The sequence below is a fragment of the Zeugodacus cucurbitae genome, chromosome 4 (assembly GCF_028554725.1).
Source record: "Zeugodacus cucurbitae isolate PBARC_wt_2022May chromosome 4, idZeuCucr1.2, whole genome shotgun sequence".
NCBI lineage: Eukaryota > Metazoa > Arthropoda > Insecta > Diptera > Tephritidae > Zeugodacus > Zeugodacus cucurbitae.
Window position 1 is genome coordinate 51910789 of NC_071669.1, and position 17994 is coordinate 51928782.

The window sequence follows — 17994 nt, forward strand, 5'->3', positions numbered from 1 at the left end:
TTGTCTTTCGTCTTACGAGGATATCAACTAGCTGGGCAGAGGAACCTTCCAGACTAAGGGTCCGGACATTCCAGTGGCATGCCCTCAAATCGTGATATTTAAAATTGCAGGGGTCGTCAACAGAAGGGGAGTTTCTCATTCGAGGCTCTAAATGATTTTTGGAAGTTTTTTTTATGTGGTGGGTCCCAAACCCTACTCACAACCGCAGAAGCAAGCATCGCCTTCTCAACTTAGGTCGTCTTCAAACGGATATCTGTTGGCTACCTAGAGGACAGTTGGTCTAAAACCGGAAGTCGGGGGCTGCTTCAGCCATATGCAAAGAAAATCGTTCCTGGCCACTCCCAAATGATTGGCAGTTAGAAACTTTCCTCACTTACGTGAACTTCTACACATGACCCATTCCTCATCTACTGGTAGGAGTTGAAAGTTCTTTCTAGTGTTTAAATAAGGATTTTATTTTATTTGAAATTAAGGTATATTTTTTTTAATTATAAACCACTGTCACCCAGTTTTGGTTGAATTCAGGGTTTATATGGGCGATACATAACATATTAAAAAGAAAAAGATTTTATCAGGTTTGATAAAGACTTCTTGGCCTCGAAAAAAGTTGATTACTTAGAAAAAAGACCTTAAAATGCATTATTGTTTTGAGACTCCTTATGAAGAAGTGGATCACCTAAGTGTTCATCTAAATATGTGCTCCACAAAAAATATGGAGCTCGCGAGGCTTCTCTAATTTCAAACCATCCTCAGATTGCAACTACCGACTTTCTGCAAATTAATAGAACCCAATATTCGAAAAATAAGTATATACATACATGAATAAGTTGATAAGTCCGTCAATTAGGTATACCATGGGCAATCAAGAAGCGCCGGCTGGGGGGAGATGAGTGAATACAAAAATACAGAAGACCGCGGAAAAGTTCTCACACTATGTTTGGTCATATGCATGACTATTTGATGTCAACAAATGCACATACCGACATACTGATGTATTATTGTCCGTATACCCATATGTACAAATTGTCAAATCAACCGTTCACTTGAAACCGCGTCTTCCGATGTGCAAGGCACATAATCTAAATACTCACATGTTAAACTTGGTCACCATCTCAAGCTGGACCGGTCAAACCGGTTCGGACCAGACACGGCATGGTAAAGGTAAGGCGAGGGCAAGACAAGACAAGACAATCACACGAAATTTCTCAACGCATAAATTAAGTCCGAGCGCAATGAGCATAATCAACAACAACAAAAAACGATCAAACGAAATGTACACATAAAATGCGCTGGAATGTCCTTTCGTGCCGACGCTGTAAAAGGACACATATGTGTGCCGACATACGTACATACATATGTACATTAATGAGCATAATATCTCACACGTAAAACATTAAGGAAAGGGTTTCCATTGCACTGTCTTATCAATGTGCTATGCGACGGCAGAGGGTCACTTCCCACAAAAGCTATGCTAGAAGCTAGAAACCGGTTCTGGCCAAAGGCTACTTTGGTTGCACAGCCACAGCGAGCATTAATAACACAGAAAAGGTGAGCGAGTGAACTTGCGGACGGCGCTAGGTTATAAGGATGAAGCGCTGACGCAGGCGCATGCGCGCATATGTCAGTCGTTATGAGTGCGCCGCGCATAGAAATCAGCAACGAAATATTATTGATTTCGATGGACAAATGTCAAAGTGGCAATCAACTGGAAAATTTGTTTTGAATAATTTAGACGGACAATGTCCTGCGGTAGGATTAAGCCCGGTAAGCGAGCACAGCTGGACAAAAGTGTCATAACCATACATACACATATCTGTAAACACATCAGACTACGCTATTCATACGTCTAATTGTTGTTTTTGTTTTATGCAAATGCAACGCGGACACCATCGCCGCACGAAAGGACAACCACCCTTGTTGCAAGGACATAAAACCAAAGCGTCCAAGACATTTACAACACTTTTTTTTTTTACAGAAGTTACAATAACTGACGCACAGGTAACCGTTGTAATTATAGCGCAGTAGCGTCAGCAACCCTTAAGATGGGCGCTGCAAGTCTTGCACGCTGCTTGTCTCTGGACTATCTTTAGCTTGGCTCATTTACATATCCATTGCAGTTATACGACGTGATCGACCGTCGTCCTCCTAACAAAATTAATACCGCATCACCTTAAAAATTTATAATCATCTTCAAGAACTGGTTTTCCTTTTCTCGTGAGTGTCCTAGTTGCCACGACAGACCGACTTACCAACCGAACGACCGACCAATCGCCCATCTATCCACCCAGATTGACCTTTTATCATCGCAAAACTTGACTGACCACTTTTGGCGTGAGAAACAAACTGTAAATAAATAGAAACTCTGCAGCAGTGATTTACAGTTTCACCTTTAACTGCACTCCTTACCCCTTACACTTTAGTGTTGCTGCATTTTTCGGATTGTGAGCGCCAGCTATCTAACATTCTAATGCAAATGAAGCATGCAATTCTTGAAGATAATGTTTTATATTTTTGTTTTTGCATTGTGTTGCATTTTCTATTTCTATTACTGTTTCCATTTCTCTCTTTCTTTCTTTATTCCGTGTACTGTTATACTAACACACATTAAATCATATTTGCATATCAAATGGAATCTTTATGAATTTTACCTTCAAAATTGTTGTTAGCATAAATACTTAAGAATTGCGTAAAGTCACGTTTTGGTGGCGCCTCAACGTAGTTTTCCTTGCGTCAAATCCCAATGGTGCTCACCGTAACCGCCCGTCGCATCAGCCCATACAATCTACAATGAAATATGTGAAATTTCATTTCGAATTCTTTTAAGTGCTTAAGTGCGTTTGGTGCGCATGCGCAGCCAAAAATTTGCATTTGCTCAAGTCACGCTGGAAATGCGTTTGCATACGCTATATGGGATTGTATTATATTTAAGCGATTCAGCGCAAAAGTAGTTTACGCATACTTACCTCGCCGCGATGACGATTGCCATTGTTGTTGTTTTGCGACTCGAAACGTTTCTCAAAGCGTTTTTGTGGTTGAAATTCGACATGTCCAAAGCTGCGATGTTGTGGATTCGTAAATCGCATGTATATATCGCTGAGAGATTTTTAAAGAATAACAATTTAATCATATAATTTTGCCAATAATAAAATGTATAGTTTTCGTTACCAAAAAGTTCTTATGTTATGTATCTTGTAATAATTTTATACGGCATTGAAAAATTATTGAATTTAATTTCTGAACAATATACTATATTTTTTATGGTAGGATACTACTTATTCTTTTAGATCAACCTACTAGGTCATCTTATTTCTTAAACATTTTTTTTTTCATATTTCAATACTTACTGTAAAGTTTTAAAGTATGACGCTAAAATATTTTCTCTTAGGACAATTTTAATTTCGAATTCTCTCTTCCTTTTCGTGGTCTTTGAGGTTTCTTTCATTAGAGTGAGCAGGTTTTCATATTAAAATGTTTTTAACAGAATGTGAATCAAGGATTCACTCTGAATATATAGAGCATAAAATTATAATAACTAACGGTAAATATAAATAATATTTCACGAGTGTGAGTTAGGTTAAGAGGCATGCTGTGAGGGCGGTCTTTTGTGCTTCCCAAAAAACTTCTGCTAACCTCTCCGATGTCAATGTTGCTAGGCTAACCTCTCTTGCAAGATTCATTCTTCACAGATTGCAATCAGGGCCGCTCTTTGAACATGCTCCAGCTGCTTAGCGGGTGTGACCTTTCTAAGCGCCCTCCACCAGATGACAACGCCATAGCATATTATGCGTTTAACTATAGCTTAACTATATCTTAGCTATGATCTCATAGAACCAGAAAATCACTTTTGATGAGAGACCCCATATTTTTTCAATAACTACTCCGTATATTATCATAGGACTACTGAAACCTTTCTCACTCATTTCTTGATGTTTGAAATCCATGACAGCTTCCTGTCTAGACTAAGCCCCAGAAATTTCATGTTGTTTACGAGTTATAGATTGGAACTTCCCAGTGAGGGGAGAAAGTAGAGTGCATACTACTACTAGAAATTTCTCATAACGTAAAATATTTACCACTATCTCGTTAAGAAATAAGGAAAGTCCGTTATTTGAGATATCTCGACAGACGATCGATCAATTAAACTTGTGTTACGTTATCCTATATGCTAGCCGTTTTCGAGGCTTCTGAGCTCAAAAAAAACGAAGTACGATCACCTTGAAATTTTGAAGAAGAGTCCAAAGAGAAAGTTTATTCCTGTTAATTTAAAATTTTATTCGGGTATTTTCGACGAATCTATTTTTAAACGGGTTAAGATGTTTAAACTTAAGCTCTATCAGTTTAAATAATTTATGGTATATCAACTGAAATATACAAATATTAAAATCATTAAATAACCGTGAACACTTACTGAAAGGATTGTGTCTGCTTAATTAGTTTAGGCTGTTCTTTTTGATTCTGCGGATTTTGCACATTCTCTTGCGGCACTCGTTGTGTTCTACGAGCGGCTGATCCGATTAATAAAGCTTTATCACCAGCATTAAGTCCATTTGAATCCTTCAAATCATTATTGGTTAATCCAGCATTGTCGCTAGAATTCGTGTAACGGCGCGTTCGTGCTTCCTGTGGGTGTTCGTTACTCAAATGCAGTACTTGATGATTAAAAGAAAATGGGGTTAAATATTCCGAGTGCCTTTGAAGATCTCGCTTGGCTGTAGCGACAGGTGGCGCCAACATCGTTAGCTCCGTATTCGATGGAATAACTTGGAAGTAATTGCCAAAATTACGATATTTGGCGACTTCAGGCGGTGTGGCACGCAGTGAGGTTGAGTAATGTGGTTGACTGTAACCCTGTGTGGGTAACTGTCCGAAAAGTGCGGTTGCATTGAGCGTTGCGATTTGATCGCTGAGTTGCAGATGATCATTGATGTTGCTTATATCCGTTTGACGATTGCGTGGATCGCGACGTGCGTGAGTTCGTTGGGCGCCACATTGGGCACTCAGCAATTGTATGGTTACAATTACAATAAACAACATGTTAAAAGTTAAATACTTTTCCCTTTCTAGGTTTTGAACTACTAGTGTCGGCACAGTTATTATTCGTTCCCAACTTGAATGTCTTTATCCATTGATGGCGTTCGAAAGCTCACAATGTTGGAAATGTGGTTGACAGTCGCATTTATAGCCACTGCGTTGCCGTATGATCAAACCCTTTGAAGCGGAAGTTTTCTTTCTGTATGCCATAGAGGACCACTTAACCGTGGCACCGCGCGCTCCACTAACATTTAAGTCAATTTCTACCATTTCTCTGCATTAATGGACATACAGACATACATATATACAACTTTACTTGGCACAATTCAGCGAAGTGTGAAATGACTGATGACGTATTCACTGTCTTTGAATATGAAATCAAAATGGAAAAGAGCAGAGTCATTGACGACAGATTTCAATCAAATTTTATGATGATTGTGCAATGGAAAAATTATGAATATAATAACTGCACTGCGCTAGGTGGAGGAGTGAGTGAAAACTGGTGCTTAAAAAGAGATGTAAAGACATACTATAAGTGTAGATATTCACGTGCTGTGGTTTGAGTAGTCGGTAAAAAAGACAACAATTTTATAAGCACGCCTTTAGTGCATTTAAACATAGATGCTTTACTGACAATATTACACAACCGAGAAAAGGCTTGCATTAACGAGTCCATAATATTAACAGAATTATCTTGGAGCAAACGCAGTGGGTCTACTAAAAAATAAAAAAACGATGGGGAGAAAGAGGAAGATCGATACACTTTCTAAACACTAAAAGACTGTCATACGTTCTTGAAATGGAAATGAGAGTGCTCCAAATAGCTGCCAGAGAAATAATCTTGCTCTAATTTTCAAAGTTTCTTGTTCCAAACCAGAACTGTGGGTTGAGTCATGTTAGATCGCGTGATAAAACATTAGACAAATAATTATTATCAAAGCATTTCCATATATAATCTATATTTTTTATATGCATGACATCTGTAGAGAAGGAAGAAGTGTCTGAATTCGGGTCCTATTAAGGCTAGGTATTTATGTATATGTTTCCAAAGGACAGATTTTCTATTTAAAAAATGATTTAAATAGCGAGTACCTGACTTCTTTAATATAATAGTTTTGAGAAATAAATAGTGAATATTGGAGAACCCTCTTCTTCTTTCTGAAAATATTTCATTTGCTATTATTTAATTTGCTTTTTGCTCTTTTCTTCGATTCGTTCTTACAACACTCCCGTTTAAACTGGAATTAAAACCATATAAATTTCAGAAATTAATCGCATTTGAAGAAGAGTGGAAGTCTATCATTAAAGAATATATTTTAGAAACGATATAGGATAATTTCTAGCATGTTTTAATGGAAAAATATCCCTACTGCAGTACCAGCGTAGTAGGAACCCGAATTAGAAAGAAATAATTGAAACAATTGATAATAACGGTTTGATGTAATCATATTTGTGAGTACTTAACTAAATAATATCTAGTAAAGTTGTTAACTCTCTCAGTTGGTTGTTGTAGCATAAAATATTCCCCAAATAAGTTTGAAGGGTGATACCGATTTGACAGTCCCTGGCCGGTTAACCCTTTCGATCCGAACGGGTCCTATGTGTCCCGGTGTATTTTCAAAGATGCCTAGCGTAGAAAATAAGTGGTTAAAAAAGTTTAAATTAGTGTCTTTTCGTAGCTTATACTATTCTTAACGGTATTTGTTTACCATTGTGGTATTTTAAATAATAAACACGTGTTCATTGCCAAAATAGAACGAATGGTTGGACGCGTATTTCAGCATTAAGTACCTATCGGCATAAATATGTCCCATCAAAAAATACTGACGGGGCATATTTGTCCCAATCCCTCCCTCCGCCTCTGATTTATTGAACTCATTTTTAATGGAAAATATGTTTTTCCTATACCTGTTATCTCGATTTATTATGCGAAATAAAGTTTTATTTACTTCAACGGCTTTTCGGATCGAAAGGGTTAAAACTCCGGGTCCGCACCGGTTACGTAGAACCGACTGTCATGGGAACGGTCTCTCAGTTGGTCGCTGAACTCAAAATCCATTTTTTAAAACACTAAAACTTCCAATTTAAATGAAGTTGTTAGATCTTCCACTCCTTCTTTTTGAAAAAAAAACTGTTATTTTTCATATTGATAGATCTGTATATTTAATAATTATGATTATGTAATTATGTATAATAATTCAAATTCTTAAATTAAGAAATATTGCTGTTTACTTATGTATTCCTTTCCGCGCTGTTTAGTAAATAAAAAATAAAATAAAATTGGTTCGAAAGGTATCACAATTCTCCTGATATTGGACTACCATATACGTCAGCTAAACTATTGTAGAGTTATTATTCTTAGGAAAGTTCAAACTTTTTGCATTACTTACATACAGTTATATACGAGTATATACCCATAAGTATTTATTTGATTCCAGAACACATTCAATGAACTATTAGATCAAAAATATGTAGTTTAACACTCTTAAAAGACACAACACTTTTCAACAGAAATTTCAAAGCCTCCTGAGCACAACGGACATTTTGCAAATATCAAAGGACTGCCAACAACACTACCAACACCTTTCACTGTTAAAGCTTAACTATACAAAGCATGACCTTGTCAACTGGGTGGAAGTGGATATTTTGCAAATTCCGAAACAGCTGCGAATTTTGGCACAAACTGGTTTTGCATTTTCGAAAGCAAAAAACTACATAAAAATACAAAATAGAATTCGAGCAGCGCTGATTTGCATAAGAAACGTATGTGGAGTTTACAATAAGTTGCTAAGGTCAGCAATTATGGCTGCCTTATATTGAAAACAAAGAGTGTGAGGACATAAGATATGAAACTCATATATCCAGACATACATAAGTACAAACATATTCAATGAAATTATGACCGTTAGGCCAGCGGGTCAATTTCGTGTAAATACGAAGTATACACCGCTGTCGGCAGCAACACCTCAAACGCCAATGAAATGCGGACAAGCGAAAGGGTTGTTGACGCGCTGCTGAGCGCTGATTGGTCAATGTTACTGTGAGTTTAAGTGTATTTGTATAAAAGGAAATGTGTATATCCAATGGATAATAAGGGTAGCTTGTGGACTTCCGTAAATGCAAAGAAGGCGCAAAATAAGGAGTGTGTATGTGTATATGTACTATAAATGCTTGAAAGTTTCTTTAATACATAGTAACTTACTTCGCGCTTCAACCCTTATACGTAAACCATTATTTGCATAGAAAATATATGTAGACACATACATAACTGGCAGTGTGCTGCGACTCAGTTAGTTGGTTTTACTGTTGACCTTGCCACACATGCAACAGTCGCATTTGAAACTTGCAACAAGCCGTACGGATGATACAAGCAGTTCATACGGTTAACGAAACGCTTCAAATACGCTTAAAAAATATTTTTTCAAATATTTAAAAAATTATAAACATTTTTAAAAATAATAAAGAGTAGTTCTAACTACTAAAAATCAAGTGCTGTGTGTTATAAAAAAGTAAGTTGTCAAGTAATTAAAATTTTCACAACTTATTTTTAATATTTTTTTATTGCTTAACCATAGTGCAGTGATAGGTGTCTGCACCATATCAGTATTTGTGTGTGTAAACGATTTGGATTATTGCTGCGCATACACACACAAATACATAAAAACAGAAATCTAAAACAGAAACAGAAACAGAAAAATATATAATAACAATAATTGAAATATTATTAAGTTATTTAGTTTAAGTGCCGCCTGCTGATGAGATGCGATGTCGAAATGACTGCTGTTGTTGTTGTTGTTGCAACAAATTACGTTCACATTTATACACATTCAATTGCAATGACATACATATGTATAGAAATATCACATACGCCCTCGTGGCAAATTGCTGCGAGGGTAACCAAATCCTATGTGGCATTTGCCACATACACATGCAACATAGTGGTGCTTGCAACGCCTAATCATCCATATTTACATTATTCATACGCATTTTGGCAAAGTCCTCAAAGACAATGTTGTCATCGTCATCCTGGTAGTAGCCCTTCACATTGCGATGCTGCTCAATCGACTTCATTTTCTTCATGGCATTCGAGCGCTTCTTCTCAACGGAGCCTGGAGTGGGTGTGCGTGCATTAAAATAGTGCTAGTGTTTTGTTTATGAGTTAACTTACCCGGTGCTGGCTGCAGTAATTTGAATGGCACATCGGTCTGCATTTCTCCGCCCAAGGTGCCGCAATTCAGTTTGATGCGTACCGAATATGAGATGACAATACCACAAGCATCTCCAGTGGATTTGCCCTCCTGCACCAAGGTTGATGAGGCCAAATTCACATCCTCATCCTTCAAGTGGCCATCGAGTGCAATACCTTAGAAGTATTTGAGGTTCAAAAAGTGAATTGAAACAAATTAAACTCAAGTAATGCGAATAATATAGTGAATGATTTCATAAGGACCACTTTAGGCCTGTGACTTTGCTAAAATATTGCGCCAAAATGTAGGCAACGATTTATATTAATGTTCAGAAAGTTTCCAACAAAAGGGTTAATTTAACGTGTTCTTAAGAAAGCTTTAGGAACCGAGCTTCACAAAAAAATTTCGCTTACTTGCCACCATTGTAACCATCAACTATTTATTACTCACCATGACGATCCTTATTATTCGCTGCCAAAGGTATTAAATAGAATGTCTTCGACAAATTTGCACCCGGTGTAATAGGGCAACCTTCCTTGGTCTCCAACTGCGCGACATGTTTGCTAAACTGCGCATTCACCATGGTGATCTCTGTATGTTGCACTATGAAGCATTTAATATTCTTAACCGACTTCTTAGAATTATTGTTAATCTGCACAGTGGCAGCCACTTTCTCGCCATGATAGTAGATCTCACGATCCAGTGTCACCTCCAAGCTGATTTTACCATTGGAGAAGGTGAAACCCTTGCTCACCAACGAACTGGGCAAACGCTGACCGCGTGTCGGTGGTGCATACTGCAATTTCTTGATCACCAAACTGACCATGCTGCGTTTGTGTTGACGATCATCCTCCGAATCGGCGACATAGGCACGAATGTTGTACTCAATGCCAAGCGGTTTACCCATATCATCGCCCTCCTGTTGCAAGGTGACGGAGCTGGGTGAATTGGGTGGGAAGTGGAAGGTGAAGGGATGTGCATTGCTGCCTAGCTTGCGTACGAGTTTCTCCTGCATCGGTGTCATTTCCATGTTGCTATTAGTCATCGGTACGATTTGTTCGCGGCTTAGTACGAGTTCCTTGGAGAATTTGACGCCCATGACCTCATCCTCTTCGCGGCCATAGCGATAGGTGGTGACTAGTTGTCCATATACGCGACGATTTTTCAAATAATCCGGATCGACCACCACAACACCATCGACAGGATCACAATAGTCCAAGTGATCAATGAAATCACGACGTCCCAGATAGAAGGTCACTTTGCCATTGGGTGTGGCCTTCTTGAATACTTTCACCGATACAACCATTGTTAGAGCTCTTAAATTCACAAATGTCAATAGTTCAATTTAAAAAATTTCCGTTATCCTTGCGTCTTCTCAGTTATTTAATTAGATTTGTCTTTCTAATGCTGTATGACTTTGGTTTGGTTTGGGGTTCTTGTAATGCTAGCGCGTGTCTGAAGGGAAATGCGAGCATTGTGACCGCATGCACCTGCTTATATACCTTTGCTTTTCATCCCCAACCTTTTTGGTGGGTGCTCTAAGTTGCTTGTTTGCTTGTGAACTAAGTGGATTTGCTCGTTACATATACGCTGTTACGCGCTGCCTTTTAATTACGGCTATGCTAACATTCCAGCGGTCGGCCCTGAGAAGCCGTTGCTTGGATATCAACTGCGGAATTGCGTTTGAAAACGCTGGTGTGGCTAATTATGTGTCTCGTGCCGCGAAGCCAGTTATATTTGACGCGCTTTTCATTTTACTTTAGCCTATGTAAGTAGTGGCAAAGTAAATGCAGCTGGATTTTGTGTGACATTAACGGTTTTCACGACCTCAAGCAAGGTTAGTGGTAACTGTATGTGCAACCCATATCGTCTTATCTAAGCGGAGGGAAAATGTGGTTGGCCAGTGGTTGCAATGGGTATTAGTGTTACTTGGATTCAAAGTGGATTACGTTACTAAGGATATGCTTTTAAGTATATAACTCTTTGCATAACCTAGATGTTTACTGTGTCATAGTGGTTCTCAGGTGATTGGTACATGTTTTCAGAACACTTTTAAATAAATATTTTTTCTAGTATCCGTGGTTTTTGAAATGTTTTCCAAGAGAAACTTTAATATTATAAAAATTATTTCAATATCGGATCAGAGTTTTGACCGTTGATTGAGTCATCTATATTACCGCAAGACCGATCTATACGAAGTACTGTTTGCTGAGCCATTCTTTGTATGTTAAATTGTAATTGTAATTGTAACACATTTTAATCATCAAAGCATTTTCTTTTAATTCCTTATAAATTCATCTGTCGCCATATAAGTCTGGAGGTGTCATCATTTTCTCATGCAAATCCAAAACATGTGACTTTTTTGCGTTCTACATTTCGCCTTTTTTTTGTGAATTCCAATGTTGCTTCCACTTTCCATTGTTTTTGTGCGATATATTTACATTATATATACGCGCACTTGTGCTGAAGCCATAGTAGAACAAAAAAAAAAAAAACAAGAACTTAGTCAAATAATCAATATTTTACAGCGCACATGTTATAAACCATCTCTCTTGACCAATAAACCAAAGCTTGTGGACTTAGACGCTAAACAGAAAAGTTATAGTGCAAAAGGTAGTATATTCTCAAGAATATCAAATAAATTCCACTACGAATATTACGAAAGACAGTAGAGGCAGTAGTAGTTCATAGGTCATTTTGGGATGTAACGGGTGATTTTTTTGAGGTTAGGATTTTCATGCATTAGTATTTGACAGATCACGTGGGATTTCAGACATGGTGTCAAAGAGAAAGATGCTCAGTATGCTTTGACATTTCATCATGAATAGACTTACTAACGAGCAACGCTTGCAAATCATTGAATTTTATTACCAAAATCAGTGTTCGGTTCGAAATGTGTTTCGCGCTTTACGTCCGATTTATGGTCTACATAATCGACCAAGTGAGCAAACAATTAATGCGATTGTGACCAAGTTTCGCACTCAGTTTACTTTATTGGACATTAAACCAACCACACGAATGCGTACAGTGCGTACAGAAGAGAATATTGCGTCTGTTTCTGAGAGTGTGGCTGAAGACCGTGAAATGTCGATTCGTCGCCGTTCGCAGCAATTGGGTTTGTGTTATTCGACCACATGAAAGATTTTACGCAAAGATCTTGGTGTAAAACCGTATAAAATACAGCTCGTGCAAGAACTGAAGCCGAACGATCTGCCACAACGTCGAATTTTCAGTGAATGGGCCCTAGAAAAGTTGGCAGAAAATCCGCTTTTTTATCGACAAATTTTGTTCAGCGATGAGGCTCATTTCTGGTTGAATGGCTACGTAAATAAGCAAAATTGCCGCATTTGGGGTGAAGAGCAACCAGAAGCCGTTCAAGAACTGCCCATGCATCCCGAAAAATGCACTGTTTGGTGTGGTTTGTACGCTGGTGGAATCATTGGACCGTATTTTTTCAAAGATGCTGTTGGACGCAACGTTACGGTGAATGGCGATCGCTATCGTTCGATGCTAACAAACTTTTTGTTGCCAAAAATGGAAGAACTGAACTTGGTTGACATGTGGTTTCAACAAGATGGCGCTACATGCCACACAGCTCGCGATTCTATGGCCATTTTGAGGGAAAACTTCGGAGAACAATTCATCTCAAGAAATGGACCCGTAAGTTGGCCACCAAGATCATGCGATTTAACGCCTTTAGACTATTTTTTGTGGGGCTACGTCAAGTCTAAAGTCTACAGAAATAAGCCAGCAACTATTCCAGCTTTGGAAGACAACATTTCCGAAGAAATTCGGGCTATTCCGGCCGAAATGCTCGAAAAAGTTGCCCAAAATTGGACTTTCCGAATGGACCACCTAAGACGCAGCCGCGGTCAACATTTAAATGAAATTATCTTCAAAAAGTAAATGTCATGAACCAATCTAACGTTTCAAATAAAGAACCGATGAGATTTTGCAAATTTTATGCGTTTTTTTTTTTTTTAAAGTTATCAAGCTCTTAAAAAATCACCCTTTATCTCCCTCAGAAGGTGATTTGTGAATTACATTTACAGTTGAACTTGTCTAACTCGAATCACCATAATCCACGAGTTAGAGAAACTTCCGAATTACGGATGGTGATTTGTATGAAATTTCACTTTTCTTGCCAATTCAAGAGTTCGAGTTATGGAGAATTTCGAGTTATAGAAGTTCGAGTTTGAAGTTCAACTGTATTTCTTTCTTCCATTGCGTTTCGCCTTATTTCAAAAGATCTATGTATTTATAACCACCTCCGTATTATAAGAAAAACTAAAGAATAAAAAGTACTAATTAATTCATATTTAGCTGATACTTCCCTCGTTTTACTAGATTATAGGTATTAAAGTCCAACAGAAACATTTATTTCCAGATCGTAGACTTTTTACGACCTCGGCTAGTTGAGATATTAACTAGGAGAACTTCATATGTAACTTACAAGTGATTTGTTCTAAGAACTACTTTTTCTAAATGAATATCTCCTTTTTGTGAATATATAAAAATATTATCTTCTGGTTTACTGGGTACACATTTTTTCATATAACTTATGTGTCCATATAACACACTAGCTGACCTGGCGAACTTCGTAGCGCCTTAGCGTAAATTTGATGCTCTACTTTATTTTGTATAGCTATCTTATGTATGCGTATCTATTCAATTTGAACTGGAATCTATAATATCCTCCATATAAAAATTAATACCTATTTCCCTGGTCTCGTCATACCTAAAAAGGACTTTACTAATTTTGTTAAATAAAAAATCAAAATTTATATTTTCATAATAGTGTTTATTCCGTAGGGTTCAATAATTTCACTTATATTTTTACAAATCGCTATTGAACAACTGGGCATTTTGAAGTAAACACTGAGCTCAAAACCACGCGCGCTCTAGAAAGCAACTAATAGCCTCAATACCCTTCACTGCTTCTCTCTATTCTAATACTTTTTGATAAACTATATTTTTAGTTTTATGTTCTGGAGCGTAAATAAATAATGTTGATGGTTTTCCGACACGGGAACAGGCGACATATACATTTATCTTCTAGGTTGATGCCACATACACTTAGCGACTACCCTTGCGATTTATTTATTGACATTGCAAATGCAAGCCGCACTGGAAACTATAAACGTTTAAAACTGAATGGCATATCGTTCGGTATCATAGGGATGCGTGGTATTAAAACATCTTCGCCTTCCTACTTCCCTTTCAAAATTGTGGGTTCGATGACGTTGTTCAATAATTTCTTCACCGCAAGCCGGGTGCCATTACACAGACGTGGCTGATTTATGTTCCGTAACATAATAATTACTGATCCGATTTTTAATTGTAGATTATGAGGTGCTAAGCCGGACAATTCCAACGAATTTAAAAATTCTGTTGGATAATTGACAACTTCATCTTCTTTAGTAATGGAATCAACTGATATGTAATTCTTCAATTCGCCAGCTATTTTCTCTTGAATCTGAAAATTCATTTCATTCACATCAACATTTTTTGCGACCAATATAACACGTTCGCTTAACCAAACGTGATTTACGTAATTTTGTGCAATGTTTGGTAAAACCATCTCCATGAGTTCGGTCTTTGATTCACAAAATTTACAAAAATTGGTAGGGAATGTAATGTATCCAGATGATGTATCAACAGCAATAATACCATTACCAATATCGAGCAGTTGTTTGGAAAACACTTCTCCAGACTGGTCTTCCTGCAATTCGACTCTCAAGTTTATACTCAACTAACCTACTTATTTATTAACATTAGAAACAAAGTAATATACTATAACAAAAAAATATCTACTATATAGAAAACAACTACAAACAGATGAATTCTTTCATACATAACTTGTGTGTATCTTGAACCGCTTTCGCAGCGCAAGGAACGGAAGCCCTAAAAGATAAATAATTTCCTCCGTATTTTACACACTTACCACTGTTTCCTCGCATCCTTTATATATAGCCTATAGCCTTCCTCGATAAATGGACTATTCAACACAAAAATAATTATTCAATTCGAACCAGTAGTTTCGGAGATTAGCGCGTTCAAACAAACAAACAAACAAACAAACTCTTCAGCTTTATAATATTAGTATAGATTAAAAATATTTATACTAAATATTCTCTTGACTATACGAATCACAAAAAAACTGTTCTACACATCCCCGGAAATTATTGAAATAAACTTAACGAAAGTTTTCGAACAGTTCAACGATCGTCTTCCGCTTTCTTCTGTCATTATCTGATACCAATATTTGTTATACGAAAATTTGATAGTATACTTTTAGGCTAATAGTAAGGAAATTCACCCTCATTTCACTGGTGCTTGTCTCAGCTGATCATGAAAAGTGAATAACTATCAAATACAATTACCTAAGCAAAGGCACACACGACGAATGAAACTAAGACCCAGTGCGAAATTGATTACTATATAGAATAAAATAATATCTTTACAAGACTATTTTTAGCTTACAATTTTAATTCTTACTTATAGTACCTAAAATCAGCGCTAATAACTCTATTTTTGTTTAGATTACAGATTTCTAAACCATACAACACACAAAGGCTTGAGAAATGCAGTCGTGTTCCACACCAGATCGTCATGGCTACAGCGTGCGCTTCTCACCATTCCAACCAAATCATTTACTATTGGCGACTAGTCAACTGTATGGTTTGGCTGGTGGTGGCACGTTGTTTCTGCTGGAGCTACCTACAGCGGGTGGCAAGGGCTTGACGGAACTGGGACGCATGGAGTGGACTGATGGACTTTTCGATGTGGTAAGTCGCTATAAACTATTGAATAACTTCCTGTACTGATATTATTCTTCTTCATTATACAGGCTTGGTGTCCATATGCAGATAATATAGCGGCAACGGCTTCTGGCGATGGCTCTTTGCAAATCTGGGGTGGACTTGATGATGATATAGTGGCAACAGACACAACATTGAAGTCACTCAAGCAGCCGCTGATTTGCTTGCAAGAGCATAAAAATGAGGTTTACAGCATTAACTGGGGTGAACAGTGGAATTGTCATCAACTTCTGTCGGCCAGTTGGGATGGCACCATCAAGCTGTGGGATTGCCATCGCCAGAATTCGATCGCCACCTGTACGGGACACAGTGACCTCATCTATTGTGCCAAGTTCTCACCGCTAATTGCCAATCTCTTCGCTAGCGTAAGTACAGATGGTAACTTAAACTTATGGAATTCTGCTCTTGAATTTTCAGGTAAACCCTTGATGAGCATCGAGGCAGCGCACAACGGTGAAGTACTCGCCTGTGACTGGAGCCAATTCGATCGGAATATATTGATGACTGGCGGTTCGGATGGTTTGGTGCGTGCTTGGGATCTGCGCAACATGCGACATCACATCTTTCAACTTTATTCAGGGGAGTTTGCTGTACGAAGACTGGCCTGTTCACCGACCTCCGCGTCGGTGGTAGCAACGGCAAATTACGATTTCACAACAAGGTACTGGAGTGTTCTCTATACATTTACAAAATTATTGGAGGAAATACAGTGCTCTAACTAAAGCTATTTTCAACTTACAGAATTTGGGATTTCAATCAATCTTTGGACGCTATGGAGGTCAATGTAAACCACTCGGAATTCGTTTGCGGTTTGGATTGGAATGCTGGCGTACCACATCAGCTTGCGGACTGTGGCTGGGATTCCGTCATCAACGTGTACACACCGAAAACTTTAAAGGATTTGTTGGACTAGTTATTAGGGGAATATGGGACATAATATTGCATTCTTATTCCAAATAGGATAGGATGACAATAATGTCGAATTAATGTAATACGCTTTGTAAATGCGCTGTGAACTAATTATTAGTTATATATTGTATAGGAGTTAAGGAGCTAAGCAGGTTAGATAGAGGAAGCTGAACAAAAGGCATGACCTACTAACATATAAAACAGAACGGAAAATGTATGAAAGTGGTCCACGAGGAAAATGTAGCAGAGCTATCCTAAATTTTCGCCAACTAAGTGTCTTGAATGTGATAATAGAAATTTACAATAGGTACCTTGGACAATTTTTGAAAAACGAAGAAAATTATATAGTTTTAATGTATAAATTTTGAAGAAATGAGGAGAGAGCTTGTATAATGAAGAGTTTGCATGAGCGTGGTATTTGAGGTGCTGGTTTTTGAATTTCGCCTAAAACAAACTGTCTTCGATTCGCTCAACTCAATCACGAACCGAACAAACAACTGGTATAAATCAAACAAATTGGTCTATTCAAATAAAGATGAGAGAGTAAGTGTTTGACAAGAGAGCAAAGCTCCAATATAATAAGTGCTGTAGTGGCTAATTGAAACGGTAATTTGTAGGCTATTGTTTTTAGCGAAATTCTGTTCGTATAAAACCGGTATTTTAAATACTGGGTCTCATGTATCACCTCATATCTATACATTTCTTGATAAAAAATTATATGTATGCTTACATATACATTTATACTTTTGTAAAACATAAAATATATGTACATATATGCCTATAAAATGTTATTGAATACATAAAATATAAATTAAAAGTGATCGTTTAAATATATACTGGGTTTATGATATTTATTACTTTCAAAGCATAGAAAATTTGGTATGATTCTCATACACCTTACTGAATTTTGAGGTGAAGGAACTTTTTCGATTTTCGTTTAAATTTAAATTTCGGAAATAATTCAAGGAATTGGTGAGATATTCTTCATATCAGGAAACAAATCTTAGAGACTTTAAAAATTGATACAATGAAAAATTGGATCCTGC

The 17994-nt window shown here is 37.4% G+C and overlaps 4 protein-coding genes across 6 annotated transcripts in view; 2 read left to right on the forward strand and 2 right to left on the reverse strand.

The window, feature by feature from the left end:
* Positions 1 to 17751, forward strand: part of LOC105210397 (peroxisomal targeting signal 2 receptor) — a 32853-nt gene extending 15102 nt beyond the window's left edge. The window contains exons 1-4 of one of the 3 annotated variants that reach the window (XM_011181316.3): positions 8456 to 8540; positions 15761 to 16006; positions 16069 to 16700; positions 16781 to 17751. In XM_011181316.3, the coding sequence (XP_011179618.1) occupies positions 15803 to 16006; positions 16069 to 16700; positions 16781 to 16952 (1008 nt within the window). In that variant the 5' untranslated portion in view covers positions 8456 to 8540; positions 15761 to 15802 and the 3' untranslated portion in view covers positions 16953 to 17751. Of the gene's footprint in view, positions 1 to 8455; positions 8541 to 11102; positions 11243 to 15760; positions 16007 to 16068; positions 16701 to 16780 lie in introns of those variants that run through there. The other 2 variants (XM_054228425.1, XM_054228426.1) reach the window with 2 other exon arrangements.
* LOC105210401 (probable serine/threonine-protein kinase DDB_G0280133) overlaps positions 1 to 17994 on the forward strand; it is a 190951-nt gene that overhangs the window by 67361 nt on the left and 105596 nt on the right. The window lies entirely within an intron of this gene.
* Positions 2465 to 5506, reverse strand: LOC105210398 (uncharacterized). The gene is made up of 3 exons (XM_011181317.3): positions 4409 to 5506; positions 2964 to 3093; positions 2465 to 2782 (listed from the first exon to the last, which is right to left on the reverse strand). The coding sequence occupies exons 1-3, from the start codon at positions 5032 to 5034 to the stop codon at positions 2711 to 2713; spliced, it is 828 nt and encodes a 275-aa protein (XP_011179619.1). The 5' UTR covers positions 5035 to 5506; the 3' UTR covers positions 2465 to 2710.
* On the reverse strand, positions 8573 to 10682 carry LOC105210396 (phosrestin-1). Its single transcript, XM_011181314.3, has 3 exons — positions 9669 to 10682; positions 9200 to 9394; positions 8573 to 9140 (listed from the first exon to the last, which is right to left on the reverse strand). The coding sequence occupies exons 1-3, from the start codon at positions 10522 to 10524 to the stop codon at positions 8986 to 8988; spliced, it is 1206 nt and encodes a 401-aa protein (XP_011179616.1). The 5' UTR covers positions 10525 to 10682; the 3' UTR covers positions 8573 to 8985.

Bases quoted from the DNA above. Each gene is read 5' to 3' on its own strand.
- LOC105210398 (XM_011181317.3), bottom strand. From the start codon at position 5,034: ATGTTGTTTATTGTAATTGTAACCATACAATTGCTGAGTGCCCAATGT. The intron at 3,094-4,408 runs GTAAGTGTTCAC...AAAATCTCTCAG, and splicing joins AAGCAGACACAATCCTTTCA to CGATATATACATGCGATTTA. The intron at 2,783-2,963 runs GTAAGTATGCGT...ATTTCATTGTAG, and splicing joins GCAATCGTCATCGCGGCGAG to ATTGTATGGGCTGATGCGAC.
- LOC105210396 (XM_011181314.3), bottom strand. From the start codon at position 10,524: ATGGTTGTATCGGTGAAAGTATTCAAGAAGGCCACACCCAATGGCAAA. The intron at 9,395-9,668 runs GTGAGTAATAAA...AATACTTCTAAG, and splicing joins GAATAATAAGGATCGTCATG to GTATTGCACTCGATGGCCAC. The intron at 9,141-9,199 runs GTAAGTTAACTC...CACCCACTCCAG, and splicing joins ATTACTGCAGCCAGCACCGG to GCTCCGTTGAGAAGAAGCGC.